The sequence below is a fragment of the Spinacia oleracea genome, chromosome 3 (genome assembly GCF_020520425.1).
Source record: "Spinacia oleracea cultivar Varoflay chromosome 3, BTI_SOV_V1, whole genome shotgun sequence".
NCBI classification, from domain to species: Eukaryota; Viridiplantae; Streptophyta; class Magnoliopsida; order Caryophyllales; family Amaranthaceae; genus Spinacia; species Spinacia oleracea.
The window spans coordinates 17,028,052-17,048,824 of record NC_079489.1 but is presented as its reverse complement, the minus strand read 5'-3'; the positions used below and the strand labels follow the sequence as shown (position 1 = coordinate 17,048,824).

At 32.3% G+C, this 20,773-nt stretch overlaps 3 protein-coding genes across 4 annotated transcripts; 2 read left to right on the top strand and 1 right to left on the bottom strand.

The window, feature by feature from the left end:
* The first annotated feature begins 398 nt into the window (after positions 1 to 398).
* LOC110805820 (B3 domain-containing protein REM9-like) lies at positions 399 to 1,633 on the top strand. The gene is made up of 2 exons (XM_022011430.2): positions 399 to 607; positions 784 to 1,633. Exons 1-2 carry the CDS (start codon positions 539 to 541, stop codon positions 1,123 to 1,125), a joined length of 411 nt encoding a protein of 136 aa, XP_021867122.1. The 5' UTR covers positions 399 to 538; the 3' UTR covers positions 1,126 to 1,633.
* A 49-nt stretch (positions 1,634 to 1,682) lies between these two features.
* Positions 1,683 to 12,415, top strand: LOC110805817 (B3 domain-containing protein REM14). 2 transcript variants are annotated; one of them, XR_002538118.2, is made up of 6 exons: positions 1,683 to 1,920; positions 2,035 to 2,156; positions 3,546 to 3,786; positions 4,684 to 4,930; positions 11,142 to 11,257; positions 11,960 to 12,415. XR_002538118.2 is itself a non-coding variant. In XM_056839175.1 (5 exons), exons 1-4 carry the CDS (start codon positions 1,764 to 1,766, stop codon positions 4,734 to 4,736), a joined length of 573 nt encoding a protein of 190 aa, XP_056695153.1. In that variant the 5' UTR covers positions 1,683 to 1,763; the 3' UTR covers positions 4,737 to 4,930; positions 11,960 to 12,415. The 2 variants fall into 2 exon arrangements, 1 of the variants encoding a protein (XP_056695153.1); XM_056839175.1 differs by lacking the exon at positions 11,142 to 11,257.
* A 754-nt stretch (positions 12,416 to 13,169) lies between these two features.
* LOC130469524 (protein FAR1-RELATED SEQUENCE 5-like) lies at positions 13,170 to 14,716 on the bottom strand. Its single transcript, XM_056838869.1, has 2 exons — positions 14,672 to 14,716; positions 13,170 to 14,483 (listed from the first exon to the last, which is right to left on the bottom strand). Exons 1-2 carry the CDS (start codon positions 14,714 to 14,716, stop codon positions 13,170 to 13,172), a joined length of 1,359 nt encoding a protein of 452 aa, XP_056694847.1.
* Positions 14,717 to 20,773: the final 6,057 nt, after the last annotated feature.

Below are 20,773 nucleotides of genomic sequence, written 5' to 3'. Positions count from 1 at the left end.
GTAGTTAGTGGGAGGTGGGTTAAGAGGTGGGGTTGGGGGAGAGTAGGGCCGGGTTGAATTTTTAATTATTTTTTGTATGGAGTAGGGGGTAGGTGGGTTAATAGGGGTGAAGTGAGAAATAATATAATATTATTAGAATATTTCCATTTTTAGAAACAGGTCAAGTATTAAGGGACGGCCCGATAAGGAAAACAAGTCAAGTATTCTGGGACGGAGGAAGTATAAGGAATTCACGTGTGGAGGATCTCCTTAATTCTTTTTTCTTACCTCTTACAAAAAAACCAAAACGATTATACATTATACAGAGTACGTGAATCAAGCGTAGACAACAGTCATACGGAGTAACACAACAGAACAACTACGTAGTATTACTAATTTACTATGTACTATATATGTTGGTTGTTGTTGCACACTTGCACATGCACCTTCTACATTAAAAGCACCAACAGCGTACAAGAGCTTCTCAAACATATACATACACAAAGCTTTCTTCAAGCAAACAAAGTAACACAAATTTGTTTTCTTAAGGGAAGCTAAAATGAGCTTATATCGCCCTACAAAACCTCACTTTTTCCAACCTCTCATTCCTGGCTTCCAATCTAATTTTGTAAGTCCGTCTTATACTTCTATATAACTCCTTACCTCATTAGTTCATGCTTAATTGTCACAGTACTATTCCAATTACACTATCAACGTGATAATTAAGCTACGCGACAAGCTTAATAACGTACTGTACTAATTTGCTAATTAATATTAAATTTTTATTTGCATGTAAAATTGCAGTCAATCCCGAAATCATTCCACAAATATCTTGGTGTAGGATCAGAAAAAGGAGAAAAGACAGCCTTATTAATAGACAAGAGACAGAAAATTTGGGATGTGAAGATTGATTTAGGTGACAATTTGCAATTCAAACAAGGATGGGTGAAATTCTGTGAAGACCATGATTTGCAAATTGGTGACTTCTTGATCTTTAGACATCAAGGCTTTTGGGTTTTCGATGTCTTCGTTTTCGACCCTACTTCTTGTGAGCGCGAATTTCCAACTCTTGACGATGAATCAACAACAACTGTGGTGCAAGCTTTAAGCTCTAATGGCGTCACAAACTCGATCTCAAATTTATAAGCCACGTTTCTTCTCGCAACTTTTGTTTTAAGAAGGTAGTTTCTCGCAAAAAAAAATCTATGGAAAAGTGGTTTATGAGAAATTTTCTTTTTCCTAATTTAAGAGTTTATATGTACATTTTTGCATGTTTTGTTTATGCATAATTATATATCCATCATATACTTGTTTTAACTGAAAACTTTTACTAACGAGATTTCAATTGATATTCATACGCTTAGATGACATTGAAGATGATGAAGAACTTACAAGCAAACCTTGTCATCCATACTTTTATACTATTATCAAATCATGTCACCTTAAGAGTGGTGTAATTGTAAGTAATAATTCTTGATCACTTATTTAATAAAGTATAAATTTCATCTAATAAATTAAAAGTCTAGTAAAATCTGTATAAAGAAAAAGTTACCTTTGCTTATATTTGTACAACTTTTGTATTTGTACGCACTTAAACATTTAAAGTCTTTTTGTGTGTTAGTTTTAACCTTTGATCGAGGATCTTCCCCGTACATCCTTAATTATTGGTCAAATGGTAAATATAATGCAGGTTGTACGTACCAAACCAATTTGCAAAGGAAAATGGTCTTACAACAACATGGTGTGACATATTGCTCGAAAATAAGGAAGGAAAGTCAAAAAAGATGATACTTTGGTGCAACAATACCAAAAGTGATGAAAGAAAGTATTATATTTTAGGATGGTTGTCTTCCTTTTATGAATCTAATGGTTTTCAGAAAGACGATACTATCTGCTTCGAACTCACTAAAAACGGAGATAAGCCAGTAATAACATTTTATAGTAAGTTACCTCATTTCCATCCCTTGGTCTCGAACACTAACTTCTGATCCAAAATATAAGTCGTTTTAGCTGACTTTTTTTTTGTGTGTCAATGATGGATGTTTTATATCGAAGGAGTGAGCATAGCAGAAGGTGATAAGAAGCTTTTAGAACAAGATTTTGCATCCTTCAATTCAACTTGTTGCCGCTACTTTCGATCTATTGTCAGCAGATCTAACCTAAGTCGCGGTTTAATTGTAAGTAATTAATTATTTTCAGTTTTTTTTTTCATGAAATGAAATCATATTTGGTTATTCTAGGTTAGAAACATATTTAGTACAATCTGTTTCTATTTTTTTATGTTTCAAAAGGTCTTGCGCGTATAAGATGTACAATAAATTTATTGTACACCAATATAACTTTTATGTAGTTTTTTTTGTAACTTTAACCTATTTTTTTAAAAAATTTATATTATAAAAAAAAAAAAGTTGATAGATAAACATTTTAAAGGGTAAAATAATTAATTTTATACATTACTCCCTCCAGATTAGTTGTTACACTTACATTTGCACAAAGTTTTAGGTGATAAGTTGTTGTTTGGTTATCATTTGTTATTTTATTGAAAAAGTAGATGTGACAGGAGTTAGTGAGATATTTTTTTTAATTGAATGAAAGAGGGTGTGGGGACCAAAATATATTTAGTGGAAAGAAAGAGACAATATAATAATTGTGTGGTCATTCCTAATTTAGAAGTGTAACAACTAATCTGAGACAGACGAAAAAGGAAAGTGTAACAACTAATTTGGGACGGAGGGAGTATTAGTGATTTTGAAGAACTTTTTTTTATTAAAATGAAAAAAAATTTATCACTAAAAAACAGATAACTTTTACATATATAAATGTAACTTTTAAGCATTTTGAGTCAACTTTTACTTCGGTGTATAATATTTATTGTACACCACTTGTAGATAAGAATTTTTTATTACGTTTTTAACATTAGAAATTTAAGACCACAAGAAGTGCGTAAATTTCAATCTTTTTCCCATTCATGTAGAGTTTTTTGGCAAATAAAAAATCTTGTCTAATTTACCAAGTATAAAGAATATAATATAATTAAGCATTTGACACCAAACCTCTAAGGCTAACAGTAGTAATAACTCTCCCTAGTCCATATATACCTTCTAGGAAGGGTTGAGCCCACATAAGCCCCAACTGAACTATATACATCTTCATCTCAGCATCTCATATGTGATCATATGATGTAGAGTTCATCATTGATTCATTGTTATCATACAATTGTATAAGCAATGGAAATATAATAGTTCAAATCTTGTTTGAGATAATTTTTTTTTAATGGGAAGAGATAATTGCATTTGAATTTTAATACTTCGTCCGTTTCAAAAAAATTGCAACACTTTGATTAACACGTTTGACAAGACACAACTTTGACCGTAAATATCTCTAATTATCCTTATTTTTAAAATCTTAAAATTTAATATTATGAAAATATACCATGATATTAATCCGCCCAAATTTTACTTATCATATTCGCTTTTAGTAAATTAATAAAAATTTACGGTCAAAGTTAATATATAGATATAGATGCGCAGGGATCGAAAAATATGATAGTTTATTGGTAAATACAGATAATTCCAAAACATTTTGCGAGGCAAAATGGCCTTACGAGGAGAAAGTGTGACATGGTACTAACAGATATAAAGGGGAGATCACATATGATGAAACTTGGGTATGAAGGCAACAAAGATTGTGGTAGTGATTTTTTGCACGGCAAGCGTTCCCTCTATAATTCTTACGGTCTCGAGAAGGGTGACATTGTCATTTTTGAGCTCATTTGCAACGGAGATAAGCCAATTATGAAAATCTATTGTAAGTTCTCTGTTGTCTTCACCCTTTATTTTTTATTTTTTATTACTTATTAGATTAGAACAAAAAAAAAAAAACCAGATTAGACCGAAAAAGCAAAAACACTCCCAGGAAACAATCAACCCAAATTAGACTATAGACTAGATAAATCAGACCAAACTAGATGAAAGAGAGAAATGCATGTCTAATTATTTAATGGCTCCTCTCTTTGTGTTCCCGAGTTTTTCACTTGTATCTTACACTGTCTCTAAGAGTATCTCCAATGGTAAGCTAATTTCTAAATTAGTTTGTTATGCCACATAATATTTCAAGCTATTTTCCTTTCTAGCTAGTTAGTACCCTTGTGGTTAGCTACTAGTTTGATATTTAACGTAGTCATATTTGTCAATCAATATTTTAATTTAATTTAATATTATTTCATTGGCCAAAATTTTTCAAGCAAATATATACCTAGTATTTAAAAAGCAAAACTATAGATAATTAAAGGCAAATTTGCCAAAAGGAAAAGCAAAACCATAGCTAGCTAAAATGAATCATGATCTCCATGCAATGACTCCCCAATTATTTTCAAATGTAACTTTTTATAAAAGTCAATATTAAGGTTAATTCCAAAAATATACTGTATTCAAGTCAAACAATTTTTGGAAGCTAACTTTGCTTATTTTGTTCAACTTTTGTTTAAGTATGTACCTGAACATTACAAGTTTTTTAAGTCAATCAGAATACGTAAACAAAAGTTTTGTGTGCCCTTTTATATTGGGCATCTCACAAGTGACATCAACTTTAGGAAAAAGAGTCATTGTTCAAGCGTAAAAGTATATTAAGAGTAAAAGTGATGTGTGTTCGACGAGTTCAATATTTGGAATGAAAATTTTGATACAATGGATATGTTAAATACAGGTTGTACCAAGCCAGTTCGCAAAGGAAAATGGTCTAACAACAACATGGTGTGACATATTGCTCAAGAATAAGAAAGGAAAGTCAAGAATGATGATACTTTGGTGCCACAATACCAAAAGTAATGGAAACATGTATTATGTTTTAGGATGGTCTTCCTTATTTTACGAAGCTAATGGCTTCCTGAAAGACGACACTATATGCTTCGAACTCACTAAAAATGGAGATAAGCCGGTCATGAAATTTTATAGTAAGTTACTACCTTCATTTCTAATAGTTTCATCATTTTAATTTTTGACACTATTCAATCATTTTATGTTAAAAATGTTTTCTACTAATAAATTAAAAAAAAAAAATTATGTAAAATATTATTGGATTGTCTCAATTGTATTCTTTAAATCGAAAATGATAAAGGTCACAACATGCGACCTTTAAGCCGTGTCACAATGGTGACATGGCACGCTTATGTGTCATGAATATATTTGGAAGCTAAAATATTTAGATTTTATAACCTATTATACAATATACATGTTACAAAAAAGGTAGAAAAATCTTAATATTTTAATTTACAAATTGAATAATGTAATTTTTAATTTCAGAAAATTAATTATAATTTGTATAGCAAATTAGAAAAAAATACTTTTAATTATTTATATGATATAAGAAATTAAAATGAAAAATACATTTACTAATTTATACTTAGAAAATAAAAAATACAATACATTAGATAATAAAGATTAGAAAAAGGTATTTCGTCTTTATTGGCCACTTTATTGGTATTGTTCTTTCACCTTCCTCTTTCCCGCAAAAAGTGTTCTTCAATGGGCGACCAACGGCTGGGAGATGATCCAGCGGCACTTTTACAATGATATGGTGCGTGTAGTGCATGTGGCTGGGAGATGATCCAACAACACTTTTACAATGGAAAAAACCTAAAACTAACCCAATAATTAAAATAATATTTTAAAGTAATGTATAGTTATGAAATTTTATTTACATAAAATATATTATTAGATTATAAATTAGTGTATTTTATAAAACCAAATTGATGTATTTTTTTAATTGCACAAAAATATATTATTAGATTATAATTAATTTTTAATTTGTAATTTATAAGATAAAAGGAAATATATATTACGTGTCGCCTATTTTGATTGTCATTTTGATTTATAAGATAAAAGGAAATATTTATAAGATATAGGTCGCAAGTTATAAATATATTTGTAATTGGCGCCTATTTTGATTTTTGACACTATTCAATCATTTTACGTTAATCATGTTTTCTACTAATAAATTAAAAAAATTATTATGTAAAATATTATTGGATTGTCTCAATTGTATTCTTTAAATATATCAACTTTTTATAATTATGTTTTTATGGAACTTTTTATATTTTTAATAATACATAATTATAATTATCGATGGTCAAAGTTATGTGTTGACAAATTAAAAGTGAAAGTCAGCATAACTATTTTAATGGAGGAAGTACATCTTTTTATTGGGTGATGATAAAGGTCGCAAGTTGCGACAACATTTAGTTGTCGCAATCTTACGTGTTAGAGTTTAATTGGTACATGTATGTGCCACGTAGATTAGGCGTCATCATAATATTTTTACTATCAACTAGTATAATACCCGTGCGATGCACGATTTATAATCTAAACATAAATTTATATGAAACTTGGTAGACGATTATCATCAAAATAGATCTTATAGCTACTCTGTATTCTCCAAATTAGAATTAATGATGGATAAGTTTATTATTGCTCATTCGATGTCTTATTTATTAAAATAGTTAAAACAAATAAGGGTACACAAATAAATTTATTTTCTTTCTTATTCACCTCTTGTGTCAAGCATAAACTTAATTATCTCATCTACCCTTCACTTCGATAGTAATACCTAGTTATTACTCGCAGAGTCGACCATTAAATTCATTACCCGACCACTTAACACATAACTACACCATTTACTTTATTCAGTCAGAGATAACTTTGAGGCGAGGTGAGGCCTGCACACCCATACCCGCCTATAATTTTCATCTCCATCCCCTCCATCTACGACATAAACGATACCCACCACTTCCAATCCCAGAGGTACAAAATAAACTTTATCCACCTCTTCATGCCCCCCCACCTTCCAATGTATCCATCCCCGCCTCAAAAGCACCCCTGGACTCAATGTTTTTGGTAAGATAGTTTTGAATTTCAAAACTTATTGGGTTTTTGACAATTCCTTAATCTGATTAGAGTAATTGAATAAATAAATAAAATATTATAATAAGTTAGTTGTAATTTTTTTATATTATTCATAATCAATTAGATGAAGGATTAGCAACACAGGTGGGTCCAATCTAAAATTTATCCTTGTCCCGTCACCCACGACGAATACATTTTTTAACTCCATCATCCACCAAACTTTCCTCCATCCCCGTCCACTTGAGTAGGATGCACGGGGGTCTCCCAAAAAATATGTCTCGTTGACAATCTGACATCACTATATATATTCGATCAATAATCCTTTCCTTAACCAACTTTTAAATATATGGAAAAAATATTACGATAATAACAATGTGGAAAATTTTGTTTTTCAGATTTAAGATTAAGTATGTTTTTCAGATTTAAGATTAAGTATAGGCTAGGACCCGTCATAAAAAAAATATGGCTAGGGGTCTCATTTTGTTAATTAAATTTGGGCAATAAAATGTTTGAGACAACCTTGTAAAATATATTTAATCAAGAGTTAAGATTTGTTATTCATATCCGGATTCATTATATGACACTAATTCTTAAAGAGATGATAGCATTGTAATAATTTAATTGATAGTACATGTTCAACTATTATAAGATTTTTGGTTATCAGAAAATGCATGCAAAGATTCATTGTATTTCAAATAATAAACGATCAAAGATAAACATTCGTTATATATATCCGTATCTAGCCTATGACATAATTTCTAAATAAAAATTGATACTGCATCCAGTAGTTTACAATTAGTCATTATTTATGTTATAAGCTAGAGAGGCAAATCATAGAGCGATATTTGTCCATATCCACATCGATTTGACTTCTGTTTGGTATAGTACAAAGTATATAGATATGGATATGGAGTATAAGTTTTAATTAAGAAATTTATTGGTCATAAGTAAATAGTACTTCGTAGTATAATCAATTATTACCATAAGTAATTAGAAGCTAGATTGTAGGTAAAATAAATACAAAGTATATTTATTTTATCATATGATTTTTATTTATATTATAAGAGAGGCACATCAGACAACATTATTTTTTCAGGTCCACATCGATTTGTCACTATTTTAGTATTACGTATACAAATGTTGTTAAAAAATGATTAAATTATCATTCAAGGAGCTTTTTTAAGTAGAGAGTTAGTGTGTTAGTTGCACATCGATGTTCTTATTTACTACTTCAACCATGCTTTTGGATAATGCAATTTTATTTTCACGGTTGTTAATAAGTAACTTCAACTATTAATATCTTAAATTATCAAATAAGTAAAAATTATTTTTAAAAAATGGTAATATTGTGTAAGTATTTAGACAAATCCAAAAAAAATGTTAGGGGGTACATGACTATGTTCATCATAAAGTATTAATAATCACACAAAAAAAAAAAAAAAAAACAAAAAAAGTAGAGGGGTGTGTGAATATAATAGATAGTGTTAAAATCAAAGAGTTGCATCTAAAAATTGAGGAACTAAGTAGTAGAATAGTAGGTGGATTAGATTACGCAAGTTTTCTTCATGTTTAACAAAGTTACATTTTTTTTATATATAAAAATAGTAAAATATTACTATCAATGGATTTGATAATATCGAATTTAGTTGATAAATATACTACGTATAAAATTGTACAACCAATTGCGGTTTTCAAATTTAGTTGTTAAAATATTATAGAGTACTATAGTAGTTTTTTAATACACTCTTATTCATATATACTTGATTGATTTTCTGATTTATTTGTATTCTAATTATCCAATATCTGTATATTGCTTTTAAAGTTTTACAAAAATCATAGGTACTAAGTATAATGGATTAATATTCTTTATATATAAAAAGATAACCTTATATTGGTCATATTTGTTAGCAAAGTACATAAAGTATAATTTACAAAATATTCTCCATGTGTAGAATGTTTTTTTTTTAGGAAAATAGACTCAATTTTTTTTATGAGGGGTAAGTTAATTCAATCAAGATTGAACCTCACTTCGATCGCCTTACGTTGTTCAAAATAATTACATAATCAAATATTTAATTTTTCATATATTTTTTTATTTCTATAAGAGAGGCAAATCAGATAGCGATATTTATCAGCTCCACATTGATTTCCTCTCTTTTATTATAGTATATAGGTAACCTAATATTGATATATTTGGTCAAAATCTACCTTACCTTTGAGCTAAATTTTGATAATTTTGACATAAATTTATTATTAAAAATAATTTTACTATTAACCATAATATTGATAAAAAAAATAATTTAAACATGACCACATTTTTAGGATGTGATGATTGTTTCCAAGTCAATTAAATCCAAATCCGCACCATGCATCACCAAGGTGTGATGCACGATTTACATGTCAAAATATTAATTTTCCTCGAAATTTTATATATAAGTGATATTGCAACACTTCACATTAACATTTAATAATAATTTTTTGTTGCAAACATATTATAATAAAAATATTTTTACTAAGTAAAAGAAACGTCAAAATCATAAAGTAAAATTGTGATAATTTAACTTCTCACCCACCAATAATAATTCAATTGAGCTAGTTATTGTTGAAACATTGTAATTCGCTTGTTTTCAAACCTCACATAGTCACATTCGTTTCCTTTAATTTCCATGATGATGTAACGGGGTATCATAATGCATGTTATAATAGCTAATTTTGACTCTGGTGATTTGACCGTAAATGATAGGAGTAAGCCATAATATGACATGTTATTATATATGTACTTTAATATGGAATATATTGTATAAAGGCGTGAGAATTGCACAGAATAGCACATACTCCCTCCGTTCTTGAATGTTAGTCCCCTTTCTTATTGAGTTATTTTTTTATTTTTTGGAGTCTTTCCTTATTTGTTCAACATTTATCCATTTTATACCCTTATAAATATTCAAATGGCTCACTTGTTTATTCTCAATTAAAACTTATCCCCATTAAACCCCTTAATTCTTTCTCTACCCTACACACATTGGTTAGATTCTATTGAAATACCAGATTTCAATAGTATTTTTTGTTGGAATGTTTTCAATTACAAAAGGGACTAACACTCAATAACGAAGGGATACATATTTTTTGTGGAAAACATTGAATAAAGATTGTAATGAAATGAAATAAACACTTATTAGAATGATAATTGCAAAAAGTAGCACATAATATTGCATTCCATAATTTTGTGGAAAAGATTGTAATGCATATGACAACTTGCATGATGACAAATAGTTATAATATGCACTCAAATTTACTAACAAACACGTTTTGCGAAATATTTTTTTGGAAAAGATTGTATTCGTATTAGAGATATGCATGTTAAAGAAAAGTAATTATAGTAGATATACTATAATTATGTTAGGTAGTCAATGTAAATATATAAAGATAATATAATAAAATTGTGTTAGATAATCACATGTAACTATATAAGTTATAAACATAGTAACAATATGTAAGAATAATGTTAGGTGTGACTCGTGAGATTGAAATAGAATTATGCCAGGATACATAGATCTTGATGTATTTTAATGAGTAATAAGTATATATAAAATAAAAAAGTCAAAAATATCTTTACAATAGTTACTTAATTAATACTTGTGCTTCACGTTTTATTTTTTGGAACTAATTCACGTTTTATTTTTTGGAACTAATTCACGTTTTACATAAAGTTACAATGATATCATGATTTATTAAATGAGTAGTAATAAAGTTAAAGATATTATATGAGTATTTTCTGCAGGTTGATCAAGTTAAAGATATGAAGTATGTCTTAGAGAGTATTTTTAACTAAAAGAGAGGTGAATCAATGAGTGACACTTGTCATCACCACATTGATTTCCTCTCTTTTAGTATATTATATAGATGCAATATTTTTACTATGAAATTATGTAAATACGGTAATCAATATAAATAAGGAAACAAATTAGAATATTAAGATTTTCCTACCTTTTTTTTGAAACATGAATAATAGAATATATAAGTTAAATATTTTAATTTCCTATTTAAATCGCGACACGTAAGCATGCCATGTCATCATTGTGACACGGCTTAAAGGTCGCATGTTGCGACCTTTATCATTTTCGCTTTTTATTATTTCTCGATCAGTCTCTAACTTGTGCTACCTTGGGTAATTACTTGTATTACTAACTTCCAATTCAATAATATAGATATTGTTTCAGCTAACTTTTTTTTTTTGGGTTATGATCGATTTTTATATTGAAGGAGCGAAAAATATTGGAGAAGGTGATAAGGAAGTTTTTGAAAACGAATGCGCATCAAATGGTTGCCTCTACTTCCAAACTTTTGTCACGAGATGTAACCTATTTAACGGTGTTACTGTAAGTAACAATTCTTGAGCTTTTTTTCATGAAATGACATCATTAGTGAATTAAATATGTTCCTCAACGTTACAAATTTAAGACCAGATCCTTAAAGAAATTTAAAAAATTAAACCACAATAAGTAAGTAGTTTTCAGTAATCAAATCAACATGGTTATTCTACGAAGTAGGTATGACTAATTTTAAGTTCAAGATTCAATTTAAATCATAGACTTCTAACAAAAACGAAACCTGAAAAGTGGCACTAATACTGAACTAGTTTCTTGTTGATCACTTATGTAGGTTCCTATTTTTATTAAGAATTGTAATTAGAAAGCTAGATAGTTTTTTTGATATCGATCTATAAAATTATATTCCCAAGGTTCAAGATTTATATTTTTATTAGATGTTGGTTTCTAATTCAACCTATAAAAGGGGAATTTATGTCGAGCTAGAAAATAATATGGATCATACAATTGGTGATCGATAAAATCATCAAAGATAATGCAATTGTGTTATTTTGAAAGAATTAATTAATAATACAATATTTCTTGAAGAATAGGAGAAAATATAAATTACTTCAGAAACACTTGTCTAATTTGTTATTGTTGCTTTAATTTATTTGTTCTATATTGTATTTACAAGGTACTTTACTAATCTCCATGACACATGTTTATCAAGATAGAGATCGAAAAAATATGATAGGTTTTTAATAAATGTAGGTGATTCCAAATTATTATGCGAGGAAAAATGGCCTTACGGAAAGAAGGGGTAAGATGGTACTAATAGATCAAAATGGGAAATCAAAGACGATGAAACTTTGGTATAAGGGCGATTATGCTGGTGATTATATTTGCGGAAACCGTACCATGTAGAAGTATGAAGATTATGGTCTGAAGAAAGGTGACATTGTCATTTTTGAGCTCATTTGCAATGGAGATAAGCCAATATTGAAATTCTATTGTAAGTTCAACGATGCACTCTTCGTGTTCATGAGCTTTACTCACTTTTATTTTACGTGGTCCTCCAATACCGATCACATTTCCTTTCTTCACATTGAGTTACATTTTATATTTTTTGTTTTCTTGTTTTTTAAGGTTAAAACTAGTAGGAAATTATAAACAAGAGAACGAATAAATTCTTCAAGGCACGTAATACGCTTCCCTAATACTTATTTATCGACTCTCTTATGGAACAATTGAGATGCATGATAACACTATTGAAATACAAAAAAAAAAATCAATTGGAAATGTTGTTCTACAATGTCAATTCAACAAAGTTTGTACATTTGATCCATGTGTTGTTCCACTCTAAGAGAATTAAAGAAATTGAAGACTCAAATGTTTGGTTTTGTTTCTGGTAATCACAAGATTGATTTCTGTATTCAGTGTAGTATTGTATATTATTATTCTATGGATGCACCATCTCATATAGGGGTGTTCATTTTCGGATATCGGATCCGATCCGATCCGAAATTTTAGATATCCGAAATTTTCGGATCGGGGAAATGTGATCCGAGTCCGATCCGAAAGTTTCGGATATCCGAATTTTTCGGATCGGATATCCAAAAATCCGAAAACTATCCAAATTTTAAAAAATAATCACGTTTTAAGCTAAATTTTTTCGGATATCCGATCCGAAATATCCAAAACCTTAAAATCGGATCGGATATCCGAAAATTTGGATTGGATTATCGGATTTTACTATTGTTTTTTTTTAATATTGAAATATTTCGGATATTTCGAATATCCGAAATGACAAGATCAGGGTGGGCAGGTTGTGTATAGCAAGGGGCATAACAATCTGATCCTCTAATCTGTCCAGAATCTGACCATATCAATCTGATCACAATGAGCTAATATGTTTTTAATGTGTGAAGATTACCATGGGCAAAAACCTAATCAAACTTAGACTGTATCTAGACAAACTACATCAAAAAAGAAGGTTGCAAGCATACTTACCTTCAAGCCAATCAGATTCATTCTTTGACAGGGTATACCGCTCCATCACAGTTGCCAAATTCATTTCAAATTCATCAGCATCAAGACTATCATAAATCGCATGCTCCAGATCTTCCTTCAAATCAAGGTACTCTACATTCTTTCCGAGCTTCTTACGAAACTTATACGTAATGTGCCATAGACACCACCTATGACATGATTGACTCATGGTTGACGACCTTAAAGCCTTCCTCATAGCGGCTTCCTGATCGGTCAATATCCCGATGGGCGCTTTACCTCCCATACACTCCAACCAATGACTAAATATACACTCAAAGGTGTCAGCTGTCTCACGAGATACCAAAGCACATCCAAGTAATATGCTTTGCCCATGATGATTTACACCTACAAAATTCGCAAATGGCATTCTATATTGATTGGTCAAGTAGGTGGTGTCAAAGCATACAACATCACCAAACTCCTCATACGCCGCTCTACTACGAGCATCAACCCAAAGAACATCTAGCAAGAGCCCATCATCACCTTGCCTAAACACGTGAAAAAATTCAGGATTATCGTCTTTCATCTTCTCAAAGTAAGAAAACATCGCCCTAGCACCTCCCCCTTTCGACTTTTCCTTTCTCAGTTTAGCAGCATAATCATGAAGATCCTTCTGTGAAAAGGGCACGTGCGCTTTACCATTCCTCTTGGTTGACATCAAATTATACACTTGATTTGGCCGCATGCCAGCCTTCCTACACACCTCAAATTCCCGACCTACATGAGGATTATCTTCAATGAACTGCTTCCATAATGAAGAAATTGTTCGGGACTTACCCGGGGTTGGGTGGTGATTTGCATGTCCCATGACTGATCTACGTATAACCCATTGCCCTATCTCATTTACACTAGAAAATACATGTACGGGACATTCACATTTCTTAGACTTGCGTACACCACTGCCAACAAGAACCATCAAATCAGAACCATCATCACAACTGACCTTCCGCTTCCTTTCAGGAAGACCATAGCACTCACAAGTCCACATAAAATTACGATTCTGTTTATCTACTATTCCAATTTCAGACCCATCATGTGACAAGCTACTGCTAGTACATTTCTTCGACGAACCACAATGACGGACAAAATAAAATCCCTTTTGCCTCCCATACGCCTTCAGTTGAGTATCAATCCCCTCCCAATTAGGGAAAACCATACCCTCCTTTACTTCGGGCACTTCCTCTTCCTTCCCATAAGAAGTCAATACCAAATTCTTGGAGGGAGTTTTGAAACCATCACCCTCATCCTAAATTTAACAACACATACAAATATTTTCAATCCTTACAATCTTTTTCACATTGAAAAACACCTACTGCCAATGCATATTTTCATTTTAGCTTTAATTTGATTTCCTTATCATTTTCATTCACATTATATGCCAGATTTGAATTAACTTGCATAATAGCTATCTAAAGAAAAAACAGGTTCAATTACTCTGTAAATAATTCCACTACCATCCACTATAATCCTAACTACCATCAACTATAATCAGGGCGGATGCATAGTGTAAACTGGGTAGACATTTGTCTACCCAATTTTTTAATCGAAAAATCATTTAATAGGCTGAGTTTAAAAAAAGAAAAAAAAACACAAATTTGTTCAATGTAGGAGTCTAACCCATGACCAAAGGGGGCAATATCATGACTAGATTTCCTTGCTAACCACTCTAGCATCTTGCCTTTATGTTTCTATGTTGCAGATCAAATATATAAAGCTTATTTTCAGTTCGCCAAGTATTTAAAATTCCAGTTTTTTTTCTTTTTTCGGGGATGACACGTCATATTCTCATCTGATTTTTAATTTCTACTTCATATATTTTTTAAGTTTTGTTGTTATTTGCTTATATAACATGGAGTACTCCGTATACATTTATCTTGTATAATATTTAAAATCTTACAATTTATAAAGTAAGAGTGAACGGTGAAATTGGTAAAATTTATGTAAACATTGGAATTAGTACTCCGCAAATTGTCATTTTCATTATTGTATCTTTTAAAAAAAAAAATGTAGTTTTTATTTCTTTTAAAAGTGTCTACCCTGTTTCAAAATCTTGGATACGCCACTGACTATAATCCTAACTACTCGTACCTAACTATTATTCATTAATACTAAATAAACATCAAAGTATTAATTAACAAATATTACATAATACATATTCGACATATTTATTATTCAATAAACATGGGTATATTATTCAATAACTTTCATTATTTCGTTCTTAATTTCATAAATTTCTTAAAATCTAACATCATAACTAACATATTATATTAAAAAGCAAAGAAACCCCTGACTTTCTCTACGTTTTCTCTCGGGCGTATGGTAGCTTATCATACAACCCCGCCATGGCAAGGAAGTCAAGATCGAAAACTCAGGGGAACAAGGATGGTAATGGGAAAGCGAAACCAAGAGGACCTACTTCGGATTCTCAGGCTCAACGTACGCGATCAATCAATGAAGTTCTTGGAGTGGAGGCAATTGATTTTGGATTTGAGAATGAGGTTTTCACTCCGAAAACGAGTTTGCACCAATTGCAAGTTCGATCAGAAATGAGGCACTCTTTCAATTATTTTATGCAGCATATTCATCAATCAGCTGGAAATGCTGGCAAAACTCAATCCAGAGTAAATGTGGATGTAGGTACTATTCCTATTTTGCACCAAATTGATGCGATGATTGATAATGAATCTGATGATGAATCTAATCACAATGTGAATACGAATGAACTGATTGAATCTGATTTACACATAATTCCCGATGAACCTGTTGTGATGGAATCCAATAATCCGATTGAAATTGATCTTGAAGATATTCAAGAGGAAGTTGATTTCTGGAATTCTGCAGTAGTATGCTATATTGTGGGAGCAAATCCTCCTTTGAATGTGATGGAGGGATTCATTCGAAGGATATGGAGGAATTTGAATGTTGATAAGGTGGTTATGGTGAAAAAGGGTATTTTCCTGGTTCGTTTTTTAACAATGGACTCTAGGGACAAAGTTGTAGCAGGACACTATTTTTTTGACAGCAAACCATTGATTCTTAAACCATGGACTGTTGACGACATGGAGAAGGATGATGTGAAATCAGTACCCATCTGGTTACAACTGCAATTAAACTTCAAATATTGGGGAGAAAGATCCTTATTCAAAATTGTAAGCCAGATTGGTAAACCCATTAAGAGAGACCATGCAACAGCATGCAGAGACAAGTTACAGTATGCAAGGGTCTTAGTGGATGTGCCATTATCTCAGGAGGTTGTGGATGCTATTTCTTTTAGGAATGAGAATGGAGAAATGATAAGAGTTGGGGTTCACTTAGAATGGAGACCAACCTTGTGTACAGCATGTAAGATGATAGGACACATGGCTGCTGATTGTAGACAAAAGAATGCTAAGAAAGTGTGGGTTAGGAAACACACTACTGTGAGTACAGCTCAGGAAAATGGAAATGGGGCCACTGAGGTGCCAATCATGGATCCATAAGGTTTTCAAAGAACCCTCAGACCTATCAGAGTTAGAAACTCACCAGTTGTTCCAACTCACACAACTAATACTTTCCAGTTGTTAGTTGAGAGAGATGATGCTATTGGAGTGGATAGTCTGGTGGAGGTAGAAAATGAGAGTACTAATAGTGGAAGAGGGGACTCTTCCCACTCTTATGGATAGATTACTCACCTGGAATGTCAGAGGGCTCAATTCTTCTCAGAAGCAGAATGAAGTTAGAAATTTCATTCAAAAATATGAGGTGGGATTGGTAGGCCTTCTGGAACACAAGGTGAAGGTGCCTAATCTAGGTAAGCTTTACCAAAAAATGTTTATTAATTGGTGTTTCACTAGTAATTCTAGCTATCATGTTGGTGGTAGAATCATTGTAGCTTGGAAGCCTGGGTGTTTTACAGTGAATATTGTAGCTGCATCAAGTCAGTTCATGCATTGCCATATCACCCCTGTAAGTGGTATGCCTAGCTTCTACTGCACCTTTGTCTATGCTTTTAATGAGAATAGTTTAAGTCAAGTTTTATGGAGAGATTTGGTTACCTTGAATGTTCATAGTCCATGGATTATCTGTGGGGATTTTAGCTGTGTCATGTCAGTAAATGAAAGAATGGGTGCTCCTGTCAGGCATATGGAAATTGTTGATATCAATAACTGTATGCATGGATGTGGAATGGAGGATGTTAAATGTGTGGGGAATCTCTACACTTGGAATAATAAACAACAAGGGGCAGACAGAGTTTTTTCAAAGCTTGACAGAATTCTTGGCAATGTTGCTTGGTTTGATTGTTATCCTTCTGCAGAAGCTTGCTTTCACCTAGAAGGCCATTTTGATCACTCTCCTAGTCTTTTGACTGTGTATCCCAGGGTTAATGGAGGAATAAAACCATTTAAATACTTTACAATGTGGAAAACATCTCCCAGTTTCAATACAATTGTGGCTGATGCTTGGAACACTCCTATCAATGGTAGCAAAATGTTCTGTGTGGTGAGTAAACTCAAGAAGGTTAAGGGTGTTCTCAAGGATCTAAATAAAACTGGTTTTTCAGATGTTCAAGTTGCTGATCTTAGTGCTTATCATGCAATGATAGCTGCTCAAGAAGCTATGCATTTAGCTCCTACAGATCATACTCTTGCAGATTTGGAATTACAGGCCATTCATGATTATAAGGTCAAACACAAGATTTATCTGGATTTTTTGGCTCAGAAGGCTAAGCTGGCTTGGGTTAAAGCTGGTGATGGAAATACAGCTTTGTTTCATCAAAGTATAAGAAGCAGACAAGTTCAGAATCAGATTTACAGTATACATGATATGGAAGGGAATTGGAAAGATCAGGCTGCAGATGTTTCAGAAGCTTTCTTGGATTATTACAAGATGTTATTGGGGAGTGTTTATGAAGGTAGAACTCCTGTTATCACACAGGTGGTTCACACTGGTCCTTTGTCAGGAGCATCATAAAACAATTCTCAATGCCCCTTATACTGCTGAGGAGGTGAAAGCAGCTCTTTTCTCTATTCCTGGTATCAAAGCACCAGGTCCAGATGGGTTTGGTTCCTTTTTCTACAAGGATGCTTGGCATGTTGTTAGGAGTGAGGTGATTGAGGTTGTCCTGGATGTGTTGAGGAATGGCAAACTGCTGAAAGAGGTGAATCACACAGTTGTTACTTTGATTCCAAAAACTAAATGTCCTAAGAATGTTAGTGATTTTAGGCCTATCTCTTGCTGCAATACTATCTACAAGTGCATCACTAAAGTTCTTTGTGGTAGATTGAGGCAAATTCTTCCTGATCTTATTCTGGAGAATCAAGGGGGTTTTGTTCATGGCAGATACATTGTTCATAACATTATGGTGGTGCAGGACCTGGTGAGACACTATGGAAGAAAATGTGTGAAACCTAGTTGCTTAATGAAGATTGATTTGCAAAAGGCTTATGACACAGTGGATTGGTCTTTCCTAAAAGAAATGTTGGTTGCACTGGAATTCCCTGAGCATTGTGTGAATTTAGTAATGGAGTGTGTCACCACACCAATGTTTTCACTCATGATCAATGGATCCATGCATAGGTTTTTTAAATCTCGGAGGGGTTTGAGACAAGGGGATCCTCTTTCTCCCTTACTCTTTGTTATCTGCATGGAGTATCTATCAAGGATTTTGCATAAAATGAGTAGTTTGACTCAGTTCCAGTACCATCCAAGATGTAAAGATACAAAGCTCACTCATTTGTGTTTTGCTGATGACCTGATTTTGTTCTGTAAAGGTGAATTTTCATCCATCTATCTTCTCTTACAAGCCTTCAAATTGTTCTCTGATTCCTCTGGTTTGAAAGCTAATATTCAGAAGTCTTCCATCTTTTGCCATGCCATGGTGGAAAGTGAAGTACAAAGAGTAGTTGAGACTTCTGGTTTCACTAGAAGCAGCTTGCCTTTTAAATATTTAGGTGTTCCCATTTGTTCAAAAAGAATTTCTACTTCTCAATGTGGGGTGTTGGTTGATAAGATGACTAGCAGAATTAAGCTATGGAGTTCCAGAAATCTATCTTATACAGCTAGAATGCAGTTGGTCAATTCTGTGCTTCTTAGTCTTCACATGTATTAGGCTCAGATCTTTGTTCTTCCTAAGAGTGTGCTGCAGAGTATTGTTAAAATTTGCAGAGCTTTTCTTTGGAGTGGTCAAGCTTTTAGCCATAAGCCATGCAATATCTCTTGGGATAGTATCTGTTGTGATAAGAAAGCAGGTGGATTAGGCTTCAGAGATGTGTTTCTGTGGAATGTTGCCAATTTAGGCAAATATGTTTGGCTTTGGTGACTAAGCAGGATAATGTGTGGATTAAATGGATCACTTCAGTGTATTTAAAGAATGGGGAATGGTGGGATTACCAACCTAGCAGCTCTGCTAGTTGGTATTGGAAGCAGATTTGCAATACAAAGGAAAAATTGAAGTTAGTGTATTCTAAAGCTGATTTGGAAGCAATGCCTCATTATTCAGTGAAGCAAGTGTATCAAAAGCTAGTTGGAGATAGACCTAAGGTGCATTGGGATAAACTTGTGTGGAATAGGCTCAGTACTCCCAAACACAGATGTATTGCTTGGTTGGCAATCCAATCCAGACTGCAAACTACAGCTAAGTTAGCTAGTATTGGCATCAGCACTACCTCTAGCTGTCTCATTTGTGGCCAAGGTGATGAAACTCATCAATATCTGTTTTTTGAGTGTTCTTATAGCAGGAAATGCCTGACAGAGTTGAAAACATGGCTGGGTATTAGAATTGCAGCAACTGATCTCCACCTTCTATACAGATCCATCAGACATGGCAGAAGCTCTAAGTTTAGAAAGCAAGTTTATCTTGCTGCTATTGTAGCAGTGGTATATCTCATCTGGAAATGCAGGAATTCAGTGTTTTGGGATTGCTGTATCCCTACTGTCAAGAGTACTATAGGTGCTTTGAAGCAAGCAGTGAGAAGGAGAATTCAGGTTGTTATGCCTAAGTATGTGAATAGGAAAGATTGTAATTGGTTTGTGAACTTGTAATCTGTGTATGCCTAGTTGTTTTGGTTGCTTCTTGGTTGAGATGGTCCAACCTATTTGGTTTGTCTCTCTTGAAGTGATCTTAGGTTGTACTTGACTGTTTTTGAGCTATAATATTATTCTCACTTGCTTAGCAAAAACAAAAAAAAAACTAACATATTAAGGAGGAATTCCAACCTCATAACTACAACATAGAAATCAGAGCATTCATATCAAACAAATTAAACACGAAATACACGAAATTATATACCTATAAAACCCTAAATTTCCGAGAAAAACAATAAACAAAGGCTCCATTTACCTCAATCGGGTCTTGTTCATCATCGGAACACTGAGATTCCCACCTCCATTCATACGGCCCCTTTTCGTCGTTTATTAAACGCCCAGATTCTGGATCTATTTCCCTTGAAGTCATCGCGAAAACATTAATCCGACTAAAATTAAGAAGATAAGTTGAATTTGTTTGTGGTTGAACTCAATTTATTTGTTTGTGTTTGAGGTTCATTACTGGTTTGTTTG